Below are 23115 nucleotides of genomic sequence, written 5' to 3' on the forward strand. Positions count from 1 at the left end.
GGGCTGTAATGAATCCTAATTTAAGCTGCCATCAGGACACATCCAGGACGATGCCGTAGGCTGTTTTCAAGTGGCCATGATGCTACTCTCATAACACAACTCAAAAAATAGTAAAGTAAAACACTTATTCCTACAGGACATTCTATATGTGGCTCATGTCACGGTTACTGCATTATCAAAAGAGGGCAGTAACTAAAATCATCATCATGTTACTGTATCTGATATGCAACAAATGAGGTCTGTAAGCTATACTGCACAGGTCTGATATCATGACAGTTTAATCAATTGAACCAAATGTCTGGCTTTTTCAGCCAAAATATAACACAACTGTTTTGCTTGTAGTCATTAAACATCCTCTGAGGTCTCAATGGTGCTATAGCCACTTCACCAATGAGCAACCATTGTGAAAAATGTTTTTTCATAAGGCATTGAAGATACACAAATCAAATCACAATGCTATAGTCATGTTCATCCAAAAAACATGTGTATTATCTCCAAATAGTCCTTTTCACCTTGTCCAGGACACAATTTCGTTAATAGAAACACCTTCCACATGTTTTACATCAGATATAATTAGCATTAGGTTGTGAGCGTATAGTCTCGGTGACACAAAAACCTACTTCCCTGGTTCGTAAGTGTTAAATATTTTAAAGCACTCCATACGAGCTGAGCAGAAGGAAGACAGAAGACATGACTGAGAACTGGAATCACAGCACAAAATAGATATTTTTTTTCTCTGACAAGCTTTTTTTGTGGAGATGAAATACTTATTTTTCATTAAAAGAGATATGAAAATACACTGCATGTTGTGTCTACTCTACATGCATGAATATGTACAAACAAAGTACAAACACTGGGAAACAAAGGCACCCTTCGGATCTCGTCTTTTGTTAAATATGGAGACAAAGATATAACTACACTGACTGGAGATGACACAGAAAGGTGCGGTACCGGGTTGATCCCACTGATGTCCATTTAAGTAGGATACTAGTCTGGTTCATGATGCTCCCCTCCTTAACACACACAGGCTGTTTCTACATCTACAATTCAATACCATGGACAGCGACACAAGTGACAAAACACAGGAAAGCAGGCCGATGAAGATGAGTGAAGCATTCAGACTTATTGTACAGTACACGTAGGTTTGTGGACATACTGTCAAAGCTTTACTCACATAGTCTGTGTTGAAGGGTAATCATTGCAGCGCTTCTAGGGCGTCTCTCAAAGGGCCTGGACAGCTGCGTTAACCGGGCTCTCGGTGTGTGGGGCCTGATGAACATGTCCGTCAGTGTGGAAAACAAATTTTGAGGCAGAGGAGGCACCGAAACGAAGGCCATGTTTGAATCCAGTGAAGGCAGAGCAGCTGAAGCCGCGCGGTGAGTGAAGCTACGACAGTAATGGCGGGGGAAATAATACGCAGCAAATACCTTGACTTGCTAACCCGTGTCTGTCCTTTTGAAATATAACTTACAAACGCTTTCCTTCTTTGTATAAACGGACCGAGTGACGCTGTGTTGGCTCAGTTTGATGTCCCAGCCAGTCCACACAGGTGTTAGCAACTGAAGCAGGCAGTGGAAAGACGGAGAACGGTTTACGATATGCTAACAGTTAACGTTAGCTGCCTAAGCTAAATTCGTCGTTAGCCTCTGAACTCCGATGATTTTCCTCGTTTTGTCAGGAGCCGTAATATCAACACTCGGTACTGGTGGTGCAAACTAAGTCACGATTAAACATTATTAAATTAATTTTTTGCTGTTGGTTAATTACGCTAATTAACTCGAATGCGTAGTTTACTTGAACTTCCTGAATGCGATGCCCATATTTGGTAGTGGGAGGCGGTTGACCGCCCAGCCCTCGCGCTTAACTTTTGTGGCCTGATTTAGGGACCATCAATAAATTCCGGTTTTAAAGACACACCTTTTTTTTTTTTTTTTTTACCTTGATTCTGACTTGTTCTTCTCAGTAAGAATTTCTGAACTGGTGAAGTGTATCACACTTATATTGATTGCTAATGTTAAATTACTTTATTTTCCATACATTTGAAAAGAAATTAATATCAGTTTTTTCAATATCTTCCATGTAATGTGACCCAGTGACTTAAAATGAATACTGGCAATTACTACTATACCGGCCAAATATGACTCATCTCTTCACACAGAATTTTATTGCGTCCTCTATTTAAATATTCTTATTTAAAAAACATTATTTCTTCTCAATAGCTTCCATGTACTGTGGCCCAGTGTCTCAAAATCAACACCAAAACATTGTTTTGGTAATTTTTTTTATTTAGTTTATTTTTGAAGGGTGATCTTGTTTCAAAGATATTGAATGGTCGTGATTACCCCTTTGACTGGGTTAATCCACTTAAATGTGAATAGCAAAATGTTAGATTTTATGTCTTTCTGTCCTTATAAATAAACATGTTAAGATGAAAAGTCTTCAGCTTACAGCAAATAGGAAATTGTTTGATTCAGAGTGAAACTGAGGATGGCTTGCTTTAAAAGCTGGTAGTTAATGAGGCCAAACATATTTGAGTTACAATAGCCTAAGGAAAAAAAGACCGCCATAAGGAATCCAAATGATAGTGTAGACACCTGTATCACACCAAACACATTAGGCTGAGTGGTAAAAAATAAAATCGAGTGCAGTTCCAATTGTCTTACTGGTCTAAAACCCATGCCACAGAGAAAGCAGCCTTGGAGCAGTCCAAAGGCAATTTTTGGGATACGTTATTACCAGTGATTTAAATTGCTTCCCCACTCAGTTAACACACACAATATTCACATGCACACAGGACCCATAGACATTCAGTTGTTTGGGAGAGATGTTGGGGTGACGGGGCTGCCACACAGTCAGATGCCCAAGCCAAGTCCCTGCAGACTTGAGCTACTGCTGCCTATAAGCATAAAAATGGAGGAAAAGTCTAAGTAGGGATAAATCCTATAAAATGTGACATTTACAATTAGAGCGACAGAATGAGGAGGAACTGATGAATACAGTACTCCTCCTCTCCATGTCAGTGGTCAAAGAGGGCTGAAACATAAAAGTGCAGTGCATAAGAGTCAAAAAAGAACTAACATAATCAACAGAAGGTGAAGAAGCAACAGTTCTGATGTGACATGAAAGGCCTCTATGTGTTGTGTTGCAGAGATATCAACTGCAGCTCTGAGCTCCCAGTCCGGGCAGACTCAGTCAGCTAATAGGACTAGCTGCACGGCTAACTGAGCAAGCTGGCTAACAGTAGCTAGTAGCTACAGCCATAGAAAACTATAGCAAAGACTATAGTGAGGAGCAGTTAGCGGTTTCTCCGGTGATATGCTGCCCCTGATTTGTTTGGAATAACCTTCAACCTTACCTACTGTAGCTTTAACATCAGAACGATTACTCGAATAATTTTACATTTCAGCGGGTGCTTTCCCTGTCATGTTTTACTACCTTCACACACATACAGAAATACACACACACATCAAACCTAACTGCCCTGCATTGCAAGTAGCAATACTTAAATGCGCTTATTTCTTTCCTACTTTGAGTTGTTAATGAAATTACTTGCTGAACTTGGCAATAATCCCTTTCAGCACTTACTTTCTAAATCAAAATGTGAAAAGGCATTGTGCTTCTAATGTTCCATATATTCTTATTTCATTTATAAAATTGTGGCTTGGAGCCTTATGCTCTCATTTTAGTAATGAGAAGGTGAATAGACTCACCTAATGCTGGATTTGTGGATGACTGTAAAAGTCTGTGACTTTGAGTTATAATCCTTGCTGGGTTAGTAAAGTGTTGAGGCAGCACATGCTGTAAGTGCAGTATCAATATGCACGTGCAAATAAATGCAATCAAGGTGCATGCACAAAAATGCACATGCAAAAATGCACATTTTTAGCTTGATTATCTGCCTGTGTTGTGATGTTGAGTTTTTATTTCACTGATTTCTTTGTCATATAATGTTTGACTTTCTCTTAGGTATTAGGCCTAATAAAGCATGTCTAATCTAATCTAATCCACTCTCATCTCATCTATCTTCACTTCATGTCCTCTAATCTTTATCTTCTTTTATCACATATTGAATCATCATCTTTCACCTTATCTCATTTGACCCCATTTCATCCTCTCATCACCTCTCATTACCCTCTAACCCAGCCTGATCTGTCCTCATCACCTTTATTTCCTCACATCGCCCATCATCTCATGCCACCTTTTCTCATTTCTTCATCCTCTAACCTCATTACATAACAGATTAAGATCATACTGTTTATCTTTACATCTGTGATGGCAGATGTATATACTCAAGATAACAACAAATGAGTGTACTAAAACCTGAGGAAATTAAGCTGTCACTGTACTGTTTTTACCACTGCTCTTCCCCTTTCCAGCTACGTGGAAAATCCAACAAATGAACGACAGAAGCTGGGATAAACATGGCAACAGCAGGAGGTAACTAATGGCTCATGCTGAATGCTACAACTTTATTTGGCGAAGTGAGAGCTCTGTGTATTATGTAACTGAAGAGATCAATTTCAATGAAGTCATTAATACTTGCTTTCCTTTACCTCTTCTGCTGAGTGCACTGCTCTTCTCCTAGAGATTTAATGGATAAGAGATGTTTGGCCACAACTTCAGTGGGAAGAGGTGCACTTGTATGCTAAATCACATTTAGACAGCGATCTGGATGATGCTCAGAAGCAGGTCTGGAACACTTCAAGAGTGGTGAGATGAAAAGCTGTGCAATAACTGCTGCCACTGAAACAGAAAGAGCTTATGGAGCTCTCATATACTGCATCTTCAAATTTATTTTTATTGACAGGGCTATTAAATATCACAACATCCTGCCTCAAGTGACATGACCTACTGCAGGACTAGTGAACTGGACTGCTATCAGGGGACAAGGCGTGGGTCCAGACACAACCTTAAAGACTTTTTACTCAGTCCCTACTCTCACCAGACAGTGCTTTTCATATGGTTTGACGGAGTCACTAAATTTCAAGTTTTCTCTGACACCTTTAGGGCTGGATGTCATTTTTGTGAATGTATCCTCAGCAACTATAGCCTACACTAGCTGACATATCCCTTTGATACTGTTTATCCTAGGCCACCCTGACTCAGCATGTTGAATTGTGGGGGGATATAACTGCCATCAATCTCCATCACTGCTGGTGGTGTGCCTGATAACCATTTGCCAACTGCCCACTTTTTGTAAAAAGGCAAGACATAATGAACCCTTATGCATGAGCCTCTGTCTACAGGCAAGGACAGTGTGGCAGATGGACTGTGGAGCTAGGGGACAGTCCCTGTACTGGAGGGAAGGGATCTTAGCAGGCGAAAGGGGGGCTGTTCAATGACATCATAATATGTAGTCTGTAGAAATCCTATCAGGGATTCTTTAATTGAAATAACCTTACACAGCCATGATACAGTGACTGTGGTGGTGACATGTTACCAGACCAAGTAGTGATGTAAGCTTGTTGTTTGTGATGATCACATAGCCGTATACTGGCACTGGTTGCAGCCATCTGGCCCGTACAGTCCTACAAGCTACAGGACAGAGTAAAGAAAGCAGTGAACTGGCAAATCGATGAGCGCATCACATGACAGGCTACGAGCAGCGAGCACGTCGCTGCACCACCATCATGAAACTTGTCTGCTTTATTTAATTTCCAGGATACTGTAGCCCAGCCCACCTCATTCAGGATGTGAATGTTTACAGTAGCTTTAGGCCTACTTGGTAGTAACAGATATTGTGCGGGGTGCGTGTTTTGCCACATGCTCTTTACTCACAGAATCACTTGCGTTTTTACGCAGCTGCTCCTCCTCTCCCATCACCGCGGCCGCGTCCACCACCAGCTTCTCGAAGCATGCCGAGCCGAGAGAGGAGCTCTTCTGCTGGTACATGATCAGCTGGGATACGGGGAGCTTTGGGCTTCCGTGCGCCGTCAGCTCGGGTTTGCTCCCCGTGGCTCCAGAAGCTGCGCCAAGGGGCTGTACCAGCGGCTGGCCGCCGCTGCTGGTGCCGGGCATAGCGTCGCTTCCGAGGGATTTCTTATCTCCTTCAAAAGGCGCCGGGGTAGAGCAGCACAGATTCGGCTGAGACGACGAAAACACCCGATCAAGCTGTTTCTTTTTCCTCTTGAACATCCACAACCCCGATTCCTTTTTGCTGCCCTCCGCGCCCCCGGCACCCCGACGCTCCGATCCCAGTTTAGGACTGAGCCAAGGCTTGGTTTTCTCCTGGAAATTCTTCCACATCCTCCGCTGGTAGGACAGGGACTCTTGCCCCTTGGCGCTGCTCTCATCCTTCGGTTGTTTCTGCTCCATGGTGCCTGTGCAGCAGCCAGCCAGCCTGCCTGAGCACGCTCTGAATAGTGGAAGGATGTCACAGTTGGGCTGCTGCGGCTCGGGAGCACTTCCACTGATGATCAGTTCAGAGCGCCAAGAAGGAGACGCACTGTGAGATGATGAAGGGGGTGTTAGTCTCCCAACGAACCTCGTAGAATGCCTATGCAGGCAGCACCGTAAATCTTATGTCACACACTGTTAGACGGCAAGCAATATCCTCATCGATTGGAGATTTATTTCACCTCAGTGGTGAAGTTGGAGCACATTCAGTCACTTCTGCAAGATCATCTAAAAATGCTTGGTTACCGCTGCGCTTGGTTGTAGACGGTGTTTGCGTCCCTGCTCTATCCACTGTGCTTTACCAAGGTTCAGTCAAACTTCCCCATTAATTGTTCCATTCAAATGAAGGACGAAGGCTGCACCGCGCCTCCCTCTGGCCAACCATGTCATTTGGATAATCTGTATGCTGGTGATTGCATAACGCAACATCACAATGCCTCGTGGAGATGTTTATAATTCAACTGTGGCCCTCCTGCCACATCATCTGAGTTCATCTTTGTGTAGTTTTATATATGTTGTTTGTTCATGATGCCACTAGATTCGCTCTTTCACAGCAGTGACCTTGGTAAATCCAGAGTTGACAGTGAGTCTGAAACCTTGGAGGTTTTTAAGACTTATTCTCTTTTGTATCACGTGGATGTTTCCGCACTGTAGCCACGTCTGGATATGTTCTCCCCGTCAAATGGGTCAGGCTTCAGTGAATGTTATCACCCACATGCAGCAGTGAGCTGGATGCAGCACAGAGCAGCCTCCTCTCTTTTTAGATGCTGTGCAGTGTGTATAATAACTCATTACGTCGTCCCCTCTGGCCCTGGTTTCAGTGCTGGCCAGTTCCGACCCCCTGGTTAACACTGTGCCCGCTTTCATATAAACAAACACACAGAGATAATAATTACAAGAATGAACACCCCCCTCTCCATCTAACTCTCTGCAGCACACATATACACACCCGGAAGAGGTCACAGAATGACCTTTTATCAGAAAACAGGGCTGATGAAATTTTACTTTGAGCAAGTAAATTACGAGGGAATGTTCTAACAGGATGAAGTCCATCCCAGAGAGAGGAACTGAGAGTCCAAGGCCTTGCATGCTACTTGAATGAACATTTGTTCATGCAAGCCACCGTGATATGACCTTGGTATTACTTGCAGGTGTGATGATGACGGTGATGACGACGATAAAGCATTCTGTCGTGAGCTCTTGGCCTTGAACCTCTAATAATGAGAAAATAATAATCAGACTTAAGTGCTGTGTGGTGATAGAAGAGAGATTCGTGTAACGTCTGCAAAATTTGACACATGGTCACATCTATGAGTAATCTGTAAGTATATCAGACACCGAATGAGAAGCCAATAATGAGTTTTGTTGTAGCTTGATCACTTTACCTGATATCTCATCCTTCCTATAAAATAAGACACTTTAATTACAACCAGCAGGGCGCTGGCAGCAGCACAACAAACTGCCCTGAACCCCTCAGTTAAGTAGATGGAGATGTGAGCAGGTGAGCCAAACAATTCCTTTCAGCTACCATCGGCTTTTCTATTGGGCTAGCATGGATAACTGATGAGTCTGCAGTGAGCAGGCCTTTCGTCTTAATGACCCTGGTCCTGTTGATACGCCAGTAATCCACAGTGTGTGTGTGTGTGTGTGTGTGTGTGTGTGTGTGTGTGTGTGTGTGTGTGTGTGAGGCTGCACGCACACACCTGCAAACACACTTAAAAACTCAGAGTCATGTTCTCCCACTGACTGCGATTGCATGTATTTTTGTGACACGACTACACTCCGTAACTCGCGCTGTACGATAATGCAGGTTAGGTCTTGGTTAAATTGAACATTAAATGGCTATTTTTCTCTCTGGCCGTTGAATCATGCCTCTCGTAATTCATTCAGTCAGATAAAAGCTGAATATCAACCATAGCTGTATTGTGTGCAATGAAACAGCAGATGGATGAGTTATGGAGCTGATGCCTTGAATGAGTTGGTGATATTTCCTTACTGCCCAGTGTCCAGGTCAAATAATCACATATTCTGTTTTCCAGCCCCAAACAGCCTCAGCCACAGGAATTGGAGCTGCTTGCTACCTCTTTTTACTGGCCAATTAATAACTACTGTACATTGTAGTAATTTAAAGCTTAATGCTTGACTCTGACATCTTTAGGATAGTTTTTAAGGACGTTCATTCACTTTTTTCACCTTGGAATGTTCCTGATGTGTCTGAGATTTTGTGTTTCTTTGTACAAGTATGCCTACTATCGGTCATGTACAGCAGGATAGAGCAAATTTAACTGTTTGTTGGCAAAAAGTTTGTTATTTATTTCTTACCGTATTTACACCAAACTCAATTGGAATTTTAATCAAATGCTGATAAGCTGCTTTAAGCTTAACTTAGCCACATTGCATGAAGGAAGTAATAACTCACTGTGATTAGCCACACTCAGCCACATGAGAAGGACCCCAGGAGGGCTTGATTGTTGTACATAAAAGAAAAATGCACTTCATCTATGAAAAATGTAAACTATAGATGATTATGGTGTTTATTTGTATCATGATTAAGTCCAGTGAAGTGAGTAAAGAAACCCCAAATGATGAAAGAAAAGATTACTTAACATCTTGTTATAAATCAGAGAAAAGTGATACTAATGAAGTGAAGTGCTGACTTAAATCACCATTAACATTACAAAGCTGTTTTTAGATTTCTGCATCTATAAAATCGTCAACCATCAGAATCTGAATTTGGTCTGTTCTGAGAGCTTTTGCCTTGAGAATTAGCTTTTCTGTGCACTGGTCAGTTAATCGGCCGCTTTTCAGTTTAAGTAAAAGTTAACGTTCACTCTCTGCTCCGGTTTGCTGAGTTAAGCTGCTTCACCAACAATGCAATGATTCACTCTCGCATTACTGTGTTGACAAATTCACACTGGCAGGCAGGCACACCCCACTCAAAGAAACCACAGTTACCAAGTGACAACACAAACACATGAACTGTAGAGCCAGCTGACGAAAAGCACAGACCTGTGAGTATTCTCAAATGTGGAAAATGAAAATTACTGCTTCATATATTGTTTAACAATTATGTTATATGGGTCTTATTATGCTTGGAGCAGACTGTAAAGCATCTGCTCTGTTTGTTTTGATAATAAAAAATACTTTTAAGAGAGCAGATTAGAAGTTTGAGTAAAAACTACTGTACATAACACCAATATATGTAATATGTGTTTGTTTTTTTTAGATGAGAAGAATGTCAGACGAGTCAAAGTTGCCGCCCAATCAGAATCACACCAGGTGACTTTTCTTATTGAATTACTGTGTTTCATATTTCTGTTTATTTTAACCATCACAAACTATTACAGTACCTTGATATCTTGCACCCTCCTTAGTTCCTGTGGTTCTTTAATTTAATTTCAAATCAACTGTTGTCGGAGAGGTGGATAAATTTCCCGCTGCTGATGGGATGGAAAATTCAAATTAATCCTTAATCCACGGTAGCATCAGGCAGGGTGACACAGCATGCACAGCGACATGAAGTCAATGAGAGATCTGGTCTGAGGATGACCTGAGGGTATGAAAACTGATGCTGATCATCTCACACTGGCTGGGTGAATGCTTCATTTAACTGTAAAAGTATGTATTCCCGGGCCTCCAGTGCTAGAAAATGTTTCCTTTTCAACCTCAAAGACCAAAATCAATAAAAATGAGCCTCTAAAATGAAATTGTATGACACAAAGCTTGGTTTTCTGTTGACTTCCTGATTGAGGCCTGATGTCTCGGAGGGTCGTCTGAGCGGTCAGGAGAGGACACTGGCTGTGCTGCTGGAGCAGGCTTTCAGGATCAAAGAGGAGGTGGCTGCAGAGCTGCAGTCCACCCGGGGCTCTGTCCAGGTCAAGGCGCTTTCCCGCAAGCTACTGGAGAATCACATACTGACCATCACTCGCATTGTCAAGCAGCTCAGCATGGATATACAGGTACACAAGTGGGTAGGTGGTGGAGGTTGCTACGTCCTATGCGCTACGCTTTGTTTTTCCTCAGAAAAATCTTGAACGTCTCGTTATGTGGGTGAAGTCATTGTCCATCTGTGTGTATTCCTGTCTGCTCTTCTTTTCCTGCTCATCCTGTTGTCTGCTTTCTCTCTTCTCCCCGTTTGTTTTGATGTGCAGCACACAACCGGACACACACACACACATACACACACACACACACACACACACACACGCACACACACACGGCCCCAGACTTACAGCTGATTTGATTACACCTGATAGAATGGTGCAGCGCCTGAGCAAAGCCTGCCTGACACCTCATCAGCGTCAGCTCGTGGACATTTTGTCCGTATACGCAAAAAACAGATGATGTGCACAGTATGTGGTTAGATAAACACTGCGCTAACCTCTGAAAAACAGCAGTGGGATGAATTACTGCGAATCATCTTTGACTGAGCAGAGCATCAAGCCACACTTTGATAACCAACTTACAAAAACAGAGCAGAAAAATGAAATGCATAGCTTCATTAGTGCATACCAAATAGACCATTAACATGAGGCTGTCATTATCTGAAATATTACATGAATGCCAAAAAGCTCATTAATTCTTCACAGGAAAAAGTAATAAGCTAAGCCATGAAGTGAATATGCTGCTAAGTCAAATGAAACGAACATCATACTGTCACTGTTTGCTCTCATGATAAGCCAGAGGGTCGTTTCTTTGATGTTGGGTTATCAGAGATACATGTGTGGCTTGTCCTATGATGATCATTCATGCAAAGGTGGTGATGAAATTTCAGCCAGTTTTAAGATATCTTTCTCAGCAAAGGATGTATGGTGGTGATTTTCACAGCATTAAGAGCTGGGACAGAAAGGAAATGATGTTAGCTATTGTCATACAGCAACATTCTAAATGCTTGATTTGTATATTTCTGCATCTGTATTTTATTTCACATTAACATTATAAGAAGAAATGCCCATTCCCAGCACAAAATAACACAAAATAGACAAATATTTGGTCTGAACAGGCCCTGCAGACACAGATCACCCAGCGGGACTCCATCACCTTTGGGACCACAATGGCTGTTCAAAGCCTGGACAAGAAGAACATAGCTGGCATTGGAGACCTGAGAGGAAGAGTAGCCAGGTATGCACACCAGGACTGGGTCAAACAATGTATGCACACAAACTGTCAAATACAGCATGCAGCTAGTTGCTAGCAGATTAATACTTTCCCTCCTTATTTGGGTAAATTGCACAATTATTTAGAGCCAGGTCTAATGCACAAGTGATTTGACTGATTAACTTTCCTTGCTGACATCCTGCTTGCTGTTCTCTCCCTCTAATGAAGTGAAATTGTATATCCTATGTCCTGTCTGGCAGCATTTCACAGTCTCACAACTTCCATTCCGTCATGGCATCACCCTCACAGACACGCACCCGCATGCACACATTAATTATTTCGTTCTCACCAGACTGAAGCTTCCAGGTTCGAGCACACTCGAGTTGCTGATTAGCATTTGCTCATTATTTTGCGTCTGTGCAAATTGTGCTCATTAGGTCAGATTGCTGAAGAAAGGCTGTCATGTCAGTGCTCTGCCTAGCAGGACGTAGCAGGGCTGTGTAGCCGCCGAGGCTGAATTGTTTTGAACACCTCATCATCATGCGATTTCTCATCAGATCAAAGATGTAGTGTTATTTTGTGAACATCTTGTTTCACAGCAGGCCTGCCTCCTGAGATGTGATTTACTCAACAAACAGCTGATTTATGATCCAATAAAGGCTGAAGATAAACCTCACCTACTCAGGCTGATGACCTCTTGTATGTTAGTCATAAATAATCAAGTAAGTTAAGGGCCAATGGGTTTTAATTTGCTGTATTGTTCTGTGAAGCCCTTTATGGAAGGACTGTAGTGGTCCAAAGGGAAATAACCCAAATTTCAGACTGGACATCTTCATAATTAGCTGCTGGAATTGATTGTTGAATGTACATTATATTTTACCACAAATAAATTGATATACACACTCATGGTAAACCTGATAGAGACAGAGAGGGAATTCGATAGCATATTACATTAAGCGTAGGAAGGACGCAATGCTGGTAACAAGGGCCAACACAGTTCATGCTTATTACACAAACTGAACAGAGACTGTGTTAGAAACCACGTGTTGCATGTAGGAGGCTGTTAAGTGTTGTTCTGCTGACTGTGTTTGGTTATAAATCTATCAAACGTCTTTGATTAGTTGTCATGGTTTGCTGCTACAGCTCCGCTGTCGAAGGGACAGATACAGGAAATCTTTCCTGCCACATGCCATTACACTGTACAATAACAGCTGAAAATAATAATAATCATAATAATACAATACTTCTTACCACTACTGTTTGCTTTTGATATTTTATTATTATGTATATAATTTTTTACTGCTTGTTATTTCGATATTTTATTATATATAGTTTGTTCTTACAGTCACGGTACACTTTATTTTCACTGCCATTTTGCTTTTTGATATTCTTATTTTGATATTCATTTGCATTTGATATTCTTTTTTGTGCAATACTTTTTACTACTGTTTACTATTTGGCTATTTTATTATTATTGTTATGTACATAATCTTTTTACTGCTTGCTATTTTTATATTTTTATTATGTATAGTTTGTTCTTTATAGTCTTTTTTCACTTATTTCACTGTGTGTAATGCTGCTGCTGCACTGCAGTTTCCCAGCTTGGGATAAATAAAGTATATCTATCTATCTATCTTATCAGTAACTCATCAGCAGATACAAACATGTATCCACTGCAACTATCAAATATATTTGCACAGCATTCAGAGGATCAGCTATCACTGCTTAGGATTCAGCAGAGCTTTTGGTTTCCATGAGTTCACCTCAGAAAGAATTGATAAGGGCAGCTGTCGGATTTTTTTTCCGTCCATCTGCCTGTTTGTGGACTGTGTGAAATGTGCAAGCTTCAGTAAAGCGTTTCCTCCCTGTTCTCTCCAGCCTTTACTCATCTCCCTGTCTTCACACCTTTCCTCAACCCCCTCCCATCCCAGTGCTCTCATTCAGTTGTCCCTCTCCGATTCCCCACCTATTACCTCAGGTGTGATTCCAGCATTGCCAGGCTGAGCGCTGACGTGAGCTCGGGGGAGCGGCACCTGATTAGACTGCAGCAGGAGGTGGCGGAGCTCAGGTCGGCTGTGGACGCTCGGCTCAAAGAGCTGGGAGTCAAGGTGAGAGACGGTACAACAGGTTTTGGCATGCAAAATGTAAGACAGAAGTTTAACTTGAGTACACAATATGAACAAAGCAGCTAAATGCCAGTAAATGTCTTTAAAAGTCAGTCCTCTGATGCATAATCGAACAATCAAACAAAATATTTCTTTATTTCTGTGACCATAACTCTGAAATCTATAATAAAGCAAAACTAGGATGGTACATTGCATATTTTTATGACACCACGATTGCAGTGTGGCTCTAGGGATGGCAGTGTATGTCAGGTGGTCGGTCCACCAATTTGTTCCAGGCAGTTAAAATTATTCAACAGATTGCCATGAAATTCTTTGTTGTGTTTCAAGAGCTATTATATGGATTCCCATGAAGTTTGGCACAGAAATGTATTGTTCACAAAGGATGAACGCTTCCTGAGCCCCCAGCTTTTCATGCAGTACCACCAGCAGGTCAAAGTATCACTTATCCTGTGAAAAATCTGAACATCTACTAGATGGGTTGCCACAAAATTAGGTACGTTCATGATTTCCAGAGTATGATTCCTGCCACCACAAAGTTGATATTTTTGGCTTTGAGTGAAATGTCTCAGCTGCTGTTTTTTTGTGGATAGCCACCAAACTTTGTAGATCTCTGAGCTTTTCATCTAGCACATCAAATTTTGCACAATACTTTGTTGTATGACCACCTGCAAAACTAATAATAATATGCACTTTGCCTTTACTGCTGATTGGCAAATATTACCATGCTAACATGCTAAACTATGCTAATGGCCATTAAGTGGTGCTTAGCATTTAGCTAAGCACCACTTTGCCTAAGTACAGACTCAAAGACCTGGTAGCATGTCTGTAGACTCTAATTCTTATATTTCTTACATTATGCTGTATTACAATAAGAAGCAAAATATACAACCCTAATCTAATCCCTACCCCTCCTTCTCTGTTTTAGCACACACACACATTCACACACACACACACACACACACACAGCCTTGGATTCATGTGAATACTCCAGGAATAATGTTCTCCTTTGTGAATTTATTAGATATAAAAGCAGGATTATATGCTGCTTGCGTGATGGAAGTAATAATCTGACAGTATGTATTTTGCTGTTTATCCTAGACAGGATGACAACTCTGCAAGAAAGAAGTGAAATTCATTCAAACACATGGATGACAAGGACAGCTTTACTGGCCTTTGTGTCTAACAGCTGCCCTCCACACACACACTCACACTGATTCAGCCTACACTCAACTCTGGTGGTGGCATGAGGTGATCAATCATTGTGGTGACAGCACATTAGCTGTGGAGCAGTGGTCAAGCATGTACCATAAAGCTAATTGAAAACGCAGAGAAAGTGGGTCACCACTCTTACTCCCAGTCCTGACTGGCCACAGGAGTGGTGCAGTGGCTCAATCAGGTCGACTCAGCAGAAACAGCAAAGGGAGTCAGATCATGGATCTGCACCATAAGGTGATTCAGCGTCTCATAACGCCGTGTGTCTGTGTGTGTTCCTGTTTCAGCTTCATCATGACCAGGGGAGACTGGAGGCGTCGTTGTCAGAGCGTTCCCAGCACCAAACGAGCTCCATGTCTGACCTGCATACAAAGGTTCAACTACTAGAAGCCAGGTAGGGTCATTAGTTAAAGAGAAAGCACAACCCAAACGCACCTTGTAGTAATACTGATAGTTCTTCTCAAACATGGGCCCCTCAGCACTAACCGAGACAAGTCACCGGGCAAATAGTGGGGCAAAGGAGACCACATTTCAGTAGAGGACCTCTCATTACCAAGTAGAAGTGCACTGTTTCTTTCATGAGTGAGGCCCCTGTCTCACTGTACCACAGGTGGTAGTGGGTTTGAACTGTGGGCTGAGTCTCTCTTAACCCAAACCTGAAAGATGCTTCTCAGGTCTTGGGGACCTGAAAACCTTTTAATTGACTTACTTTGGCAAAAGTAATGATACATAGAAGTGAGGCCTGACAGTCCATCGTGTTTAGGAGCTATATGTAGACGGTGCAATGAGTTGTTCTTTTTAATTCTATACTTTCTCCAGAGTTACTTGACAACATTTTATGCTAAAACTTTCTTTATGCACACCCACCATGTGCAATTTCAATACATGTGCAATTTGTGTAAAAACTGTGAATTCTATAGGATTTTTGGCAGTATATTTTTATGGCAATATTACATTTTTTACATATTTTTTCTTTTATGTAGTCCTTTGTATAAAAAGTACATATATATATAGTCAGCTTTTATTTGTATTTTGTATTTCTCTATTCGGTTGCTATTTTTTTCGTACTGCTATTCACTGTAACACACAAATTTCCCCGGCTGGGGATTAATAAAGTCTTATCTTATCGTATTCAGTATGCTTGTGACCGGAAAGTGTGGCCATTGTCTTGTTAATTTGCCTTTTAGCAGGACTCTAGTGATTGATCTTTTATTCCGTGTATCATTCTACCCAGACCACATAATAAGGAAAAATCTATGAGTTGCTAATTTGCTTATCAAATATAGTCCTAACTCTCTTTCCAACTATTTCAAGCTGGGCGTTTCGGAGCCGTGGCAACCTCACAATAATGATGCCAGAAGCACAGAGAGGCTGTTAGTTAAAGTGATTTACTTGTGCAGCTGATAAATGATCTAAATTGGCAGCAATATCCAAATTAACCACATATTTTTGCCATAGAGGAAACAGAAAGAGAGAAACAGAAATGATGAATACGCTCTATTTAGTAATGTTGTAGATCTGTAACGGAAACCAGGTCAGTGATCATGTTAGAAGCAAAAGAACAAAAGATAAAAATAAATGAAAAGCAACACAGTCTGACACAGGTATAATGACAAGACTAAAAAACAACAACAACACCACTCATGTATCATCCTTGAATATTTCCACACTCATCAGGGATGTTTGCAGTGGATTTTACATCCTGCTGACTTTTTGTTAAACATTTTTGTTAAAATCCACACACACACACACACTCAGTAGAAATGCCAGCTACCCACAGGCTGTCATTTTGTCAAAGGACATCTCATGATACCATTCGGCATGTTCTGCTGCTCACAGCACAAGGCCACTGAGTCCAACGTGTTTGATGTTAAGTCTCAGACAAGCTCAAGAGCACAGGGACAACAATTAAATGAAGGTACACAGACCTCCTTACAATAAAGAAATGATAAAACTCCATGGACTCCATACGCTTTGCAAACAACTGTCAGTGTGAGCCACATTAACCAGCCGGCGTGGAGTTATAAACGAGGTGTCCCTGTAGCAGCAGACTTGTAAAGCTGAATCAATTTGCAGCAGGAGTCTGATTTGTATTGTAGTCAAACACACACACATTGATTTTCTCATTTAGGAAGAATCCCTTGAATGGGAGGAATCCGAGGAAAGAAGGTCAAAGCGCCACAGAGTGTCACCCGACAGAGAAATTATCTATGAGCAACTGTGTGTTGTGTCCTACTCTACAAAACAACCCACACATTATTCACTCAGCATGTCCAAGGTTGCAGCTTTCATCTCACTAACACTGCTGACCCAATGGGCTGTGTGAACGATCTGCGCTTCATGCAACTATCTAAATGGCATCCTGTCAACTGCCCATGAGCAGTTGAACCCACCTGCTGCGTGACGGTGTTCCTCCTGCTGGGGCTGGCATCAAGTGAACCGAACAAAGCAGTGCTATCGCTGAGGAAGTCTCACCTGTAGTTGCCAAAGATAGAACTCAATACTGAACTCTAATTTTGAAACAGCTTCAACCAGCTGAATGTTTATTTTAAGGGGAAACATGCAGGAGAACAGAGTGAATATTTTAACTGATACACACCACCACAAAAGTTTTCCAGTTGATTATTATTACAGTTTTTTATGCTGCACTAATTTGCATACATGTCCAAGACAGAAATCTGAACGAAAATAAACACTTAAAGTGTGTTTTCGGTGTTTTCTTTCCACTAGTCTAAAAGAAGACATGGAAGCATAACAGCCCAAAATCTCAAAATTGAGCAGTGCATGAAAAAAAAAAAAAAAACATTTTTTAGTTGTCCTTTTAAAATGAAGTGACAGAATATCAATCATTGATTTATGATTGACATCCTGTTTTCACACCACAGATGTTTTACTCAGTGCGAAAACAAGAAGGTGCCAATAAAGTTGGTTATGGAAACACACAAATTCTTATTGCAATGCCAAAAACAAGCTAGTGCCCAGTAGGAGCTGTATATAATGGACCTAAGTTTACAGCAAGCAACAGTACGAAGGTGTTGAATGATCTTGCCAGCAGAGGGGAGGTAGATGCTCCAGATCTGTGCTTCACCTGTGCTGTGTAATCAGGTCATGGTGTGATCCTAGATGTTAAAGGAAATCTCTGCCGAAACCCGGGATCGAACCAGGGACCTTTAGATCTTCAGTCTAACGCTCTCCCAACTGAGCTATTTCGGCCGTATGAGTATGAAAAAAGCGATATTTCTTCTCGCGGCATATCCAAAATGGACGTGAAATTATATAAATAGTGGAGGTGAATCGGGATTGGTCGCTGGAACATACAGAGAGTCGTTTTTAATCTGACAAAAACAATAATGGAAATTGGCCCGTACGGGGATCGAACCCGCGACCTTGGCGTTATTAGCACCACGCTCTAACCAACTGAGCTAACCGGCCACGGAAGCGCCTTTCATGACGTCATAGAAACGAAACGAAACATTCTGTAGTTTAACAGGAGCTATGAGGGCATTGCAGGATTATCAAATAGTCTTTAGAGCAGTGGCTTCAGTGAGCCTGGAGCTTTTGGTGCCCATTGCCCAGGTGTCCAGTTAGTCAGTCTATATGCGCTCTTAACTTATTTCTAATCTAATCAAATCTAATCTGCTGATGGTGTTTTGGTGTCTAGTTTGAACAAAGAAACAAAAACTGCAATGTGCAAAATCATTATTTTCATCTGTGGCAGCATTTTTTAAGTCTGCAGCATTTGTCTTGTTCCTGATGGCTTCGCAGGATGTCAGGTGAGCTGAAGGCAGCCAGGGAGCAGACGGATTCACTGAGGAGGTGGACAGAACAGCAGCTCAACAGCTCAGTCCAGCACTGCTCTCAACAACAGGACAAAACGGTACCGTAGCCGCCAACTTGACCCACAGTTCATGCAGTGATGTCCACAATGAAAAACCACGATGCAGGCGTCATCAGAATGTGGTATATCTGTATTTTTTGTTGCCTTTGCCTTCACTGTGCTGCAGATTTTTTCAGCAATCAAGTTATGGATATGATTATGCAAGAGACAACTTTTTTTTGAGTGTGGTGTTTAAGCTTACACGCTTTCCACATTTTGAACTGTGACTCAGCAGAAGACAAGTCATTAACTTTGTAAAATGCTAATCAGGTGGAACAGATGTTGAGAATGCTGTAGGGAGGGTTTTTTTATGGGTGAGTTGTTCAAGGTGCCACATGGGACATTTTTAAGCATTGTTATATCATTATTAAATTAATTATGAGACTAAACAGGATTTTGCCACCACTTTATTAGCTTTTTTCTAAATCAAAAAAACATGTTGATGAAGTAAAGCGCCTTAAAATCAGGATTTGAAAGAATGTTCAGTTTTCTGTGTGCACTCTGTCTTCAGCTAGAGGCAGCGTCTAGATTAGCTGGCCAGCTACGTGCTCTGGAGGCCCGAGTGGTGCAGCTCGAGGCCCAGCTGCACCAGGCCGACCGCAGCCGGGCAGACCAGCTGAAGCGCTCCGAAACCGAACTCGGGAAAAGAATGACCTCAGTGGAGCGCGGCCTCCACCAGGAGCTGCAGCTGCTCAAACAGGAATACCACAAAGGTGGGCGATCACCGTCTGTAACTTGCTGTCATCAGTGGGTAAACACACACATGCTACATTTGCCTTAACGTACGTCAAGGAAAAAATGCACACACAAAAACGCTTTATCAAAGAGAAAAACCGAGAGGGAAAGAGAAGAGATACTTAGTCGTACATTGAAGGGACCGGACTGCATGACTAATATGGTTCATTTCTTTTGCCCACAAATGAGATGCTTAATATCCCAGTTAATGACAGTGGTCAATGACTTGCCGATGACATCTTAAATTAAGCATGAGAAGTCAGCCATATTTGAGTGATGCTAATAGTCAGGGCAGCAGAGCCCCCACACACCGCAGGCAACATGTTGGCATGGCTTTTTAACTCACACGTCATGTGGTTTCATCAAGTAGTGACGACTGTTTTCAAACAATGATGGCAACCGCAGTGTAAGGTGGGTTTGTGTATTTTCTGCAGGTATAGGTAGAACTATTTTGAATTGTTGTTTCAAGAAGAAACATGACGTTTGAGTTAAGATAGATAGATAGATAGATAGATAGATAGATAGATAGATAGATAGATAGATAGATAGACAGACTTTATTTATCCCAAGCTGGGAAATTGCAGTGCAGCAGCAGCATTACACACAGTGAAATAAGTGAAAATAAGACTATAAAGAACAAACTATACATAATAAAAATATAAAAATAGCGAGCAGTAAAAAGATTATATACATAACAAAATAATAAAAAAAAGTTCAAACCAGATTGAATTTGAAGGATGTGCAACAAAGCTGATAAGCCATAGGACAAGCCGCAGGAACACACAGCTATCCAGGCAACCCAGTACAGCAGCTCAGCTCAACATTCAGCTGCTGTTAACATTAATCCCCATCTCACTGCTGTTCCAACTGCGAGCTCATTTCCCAAGAGCCCTGGCACTAGATCTCAAACCTTCCCCGCTCTCTGTCAACGCCTCTCATTCTCCAGCTTTTATTAATGTGCAGACAAATAGAAAGGAGCTTCCCTCAGTAAATAAAAGCAGGGGTAAACTGCTCCATGAATCACAGCTGAGCCAGCGATCTCAGGCCGAGGCCGAGGGAGCCATCCATCCATAGCTCTATTTTAAGTATAGGATGAAAAGATGGAAGGAGACGGTAATAGAGGGGAGAAAAGCTATGCATAATTGATTAGTGCCGTAAATATTCGTAGCAAGACAGGCAGTCAGACAGAAAAAGAGAGAGAGATTTAATATGTCATTGTTCAAGAAAGTTTATCCCTCCATCTCACAGTTCACAGTCACTGAATATTACTTCGCAATATTTAAACATATTTCCATTTTAGGCAGTAATTACCCAATGAAGTCATGATAACTGATCATTAGGACCAAAGACAATTTTATCCAGACATAAGAAACAGAGACCACAAGGATATTACAGAGAGCTAACATCATTAAATGGAACTAAATACAAATGTAACAGGGTTTTGCAGCTGTTACTGCAACACCAAATTACTCACGTTTAGATAATGTTATAGAGAAGTATAAGCACGGCAGGTAGTTTTCACCTCAAGTGCATTATATCCGCTGATCCTCTTCACACCCCATTTCTCCTCTGGACAGGGTTCCTGTCAGTGCACGATGCCATTGAGTCCCTGAGGCAGATAGGTGACATCAAATCCCACCTTGAAAAGAAGAAGCTTCAGAAGGATATCAGGGACATCTGCGGCAAGATGGCAGAGCTCAATGACTTGTGACATTGTCAGCTGAAGAGGAGCCCCTTGTTACTGTCACACCTATCCCGAAGCCATAGTTTTGAGTCAGACTCTTTTTCGACCTGACTTGAACTAAACAAGAAAACTATTGTATTACAAGATTGTAACACACTTAATACTTTAAATGATAATAAAATGAAATTTAATAACACACATGAAATGTTATTGTTTGTTTCTTAAGTAATGTGGTTAAATATTAGCTATTTTAGGACCATGCAAATTCTGATAGGGCCAGTTTAAGTGTTTAAAAGATTTTTTCTTTTGTGTCATGACACAGGATACAAGATATATATCTGTTACTTAACACCAGATTGTGTAGAGACAAACTGTTTTTTGTATCTGTATTACTGCGTTTTTAATTAGTGCACTGGGATATACTCTGATATCAAAATCCAAGTTGAAGGGAAACAGCCTTTTGTGAATACATCTTTTGTTGAATGATCTTGCCAGCAAAGGACAGGTAGATGCTCCAGATCTGTGCTTCACCTGTACTCTGTTCTCAGGTCAATTGGGTGGTGGTAGGTGTCAAAGGAAAACCTCTGCCGAAACCCGGGATCGAACCAGGGACCTTTAGATCTTCAGTCTAACGCTCTCCCAACTGAGCTATTTCGGCCGTAAATAGTGAAGGTGAATCGGGATCTGATAAAGGAAAGTGGCCTTGGCTCCTCTGCTCCAATCGCCTCTCCCCATTTCCATCTTTCGAGAACCAATCGCGGCCCGCCATTTCCATCTTTCGCCGGGCGGCCAATCGAGGGCCGCCATTTCCATCTTTCCCCCCGGCCAATCGCGGGACAAGTTGGTTAGAGCGTGGTGCTAATAACGCCAAGGTCGCGGGTTCGATCCCCGTACGGGCCACTTTCCTTTATTGTTCTTGTCAGATTAATAACGGCTCTCATGTTCCGGCGACCAATCCCGATTCACATTCACTATTTTAAACTTAAACTGGCCCTATCCGAATTTGTATGGTCCTAAAATAGCTAATATTTAACCACATTACTTAAGAAACAAACAATAACATTTCAAAACTATGGCTTCGGGATAGGTGCGACAGTAACAAGGGGCTCCTCTTCAGCTGATAATGTCACAAGTCATTGAGCTCTGCCATCTTGCCGCAGATGTCCCTGATATCCTTCTGAAGCTTCTTCTTGTCAAGATGGGATTTGATGTCACCTACTGGCATCGAAGCCGGCAGCGATTGGCCTCGGGGAAAGATGGAAATGGCGAGCCGCGATTGGCTGGGGGAAAGATGGAAATGGCGAGCCGCGATTGGCCGGGGGAAAGATGGAAATGGCGAGCCGCGATTGGAGCAGAGGAGCCAAGGATGTTTAGTTTAGTTTCTATGAGCTTTTGGTGGCCCCGTGGCACAGTGGTTGACAAGTTATTGAATTCATAGCAGCAGCATTGACAGAGGTTTACAAACGCTGGTAGAAACCAAAAAGAGAGCTCTGATTTTTCTGCTGTTCTCAAACCAGTTACCACAGGTGTAACTTTGAGAGTAAACGTTTACTCTTTTAAGTAATTTACCTCTCAGGAAGTCTGCAAACTTTTCTTTGTAACTGGTTTCTTTTGTAACTTTATTACTGTGCAGCATGTAATAGGCAGATGTTGCAAATTCGACAGGAAAAAAACCTTGATGGCCCGTACGGGGATCGAACCCGCGACCTTGGCGTTATTAGCACCACGCTCTAACCAACTGAGCTAACCGGCCACGAATAGCAGCTTTTGTGACGTCATCAGAATTATTAAGTAATCCTACTGACCAGAAAGTGCTGAGGGAACGCTTACAGTAAGAATTAAAAACGTTTCATTTTAAATCGCATCATATGTTGCTATATGTTACTATATTTATAGAGAAAGTCAAATAACCAACAATGAGGGAAGAAGAAGGCTTGAACAACAGAGGATGATATAGATTAGAGCTACAATTCTTAACTCAGGAAAAT

General features: G+C 41.8%; 2 protein-coding genes and 4 non-coding genes across 6 annotated transcripts in view; 1 reads left to right on the plus strand and 5 right to left on the minus strand.

The window, feature by feature from the left end:
- mctp1a (multiple C2 domains, transmembrane 1a) overlaps positions 1-6315 on the minus strand; it is a 130399-nt gene extending 124084 nt beyond the window's left edge. Inside the window, exon 1 of the mRNA XM_041936402.1 lies at positions 5779-6315. Coding sequence (XP_041792336.1) covers positions 5779-6315 — 537 coding nt within the window. The remainder of the gene's footprint in view (positions 1-5778) is intronic.
- A 3316-nt stretch (positions 6316-9631) lies between these two features.
- Positions 9632-21154, plus strand: fam81b (family with sequence similarity 81 member B). Its single transcript, XM_041938006.1, has 8 exons — positions 9632-9675; positions 10148-10355; positions 11399-11517; positions 13472-13601; positions 15119-15225; positions 18597-18708; positions 19220-19421; positions 21021-21154. Exons 1-8 carry the CDS (start codon positions 9632-9634, stop codon positions 21152-21154), a joined length of 1056 nt encoding a protein of 351 aa, XP_041793940.1.
- Positions 17972-18044, minus strand: trnaf-gaa. The gene has a single exon. It is a non-coding gene; the product is annotated as a tRNA-Phe (tRNA).
- On the minus strand, positions 18190-18263 carry trnai-aau. Its single transcript has one exon. It is a non-coding gene; the product is annotated as a tRNA-Ile (tRNA).
- Positions 21155-21712: 558 nt separating the features above from the next.
- Positions 21713-21785, minus strand: trnaf-gaa. The gene has a single exon. It is a non-coding gene; the product is annotated as a tRNA-Phe (tRNA).
- A 1021-nt stretch (positions 21786-22806) lies between these two features.
- Positions 22807-22880, minus strand: trnai-aau. Its single transcript has one exon. It is a non-coding gene; the product is annotated as a tRNA-Ile (tRNA).
- Positions 22881-23115: the final 235 nt, after the last annotated feature.

Source organism: Chelmon rostratus, chromosome 5 (genome assembly GCF_017976325.1).
Source record: "Chelmon rostratus isolate fCheRos1 chromosome 5, fCheRos1.pri, whole genome shotgun sequence".
Taxonomy (NCBI): domain Eukaryota; kingdom Metazoa; phylum Chordata; class Actinopteri; order Chaetodontiformes; family Chaetodontidae; genus Chelmon; species Chelmon rostratus.

What these genes read in the sequence shown, in the direction of transcription:
- fam81b (XM_041938006.1), top strand. Translation starts at nt 9,632, where the DNA reads ATGTCAGACGAGTCAAAGTTGCCGCCCAATCAGAATCACACCAG. An exon ending in AGCTCAGCATGGATATACAG is followed by an intron (nt 10,356 to 11,398) that starts GTACACAAGTGG and finishes TGGTCTGAACAG; the next exon opens with GCCCTGCAGACACAGATCAC. An exon ending in TCAAAGAGCTGGGAGTCAAG is followed by an intron (nt 13,602 to 15,118) that starts GTGAGAGACGGT and finishes TTCCTGTTTCAG; the next exon opens with CTTCATCATGACCAGGGGAG.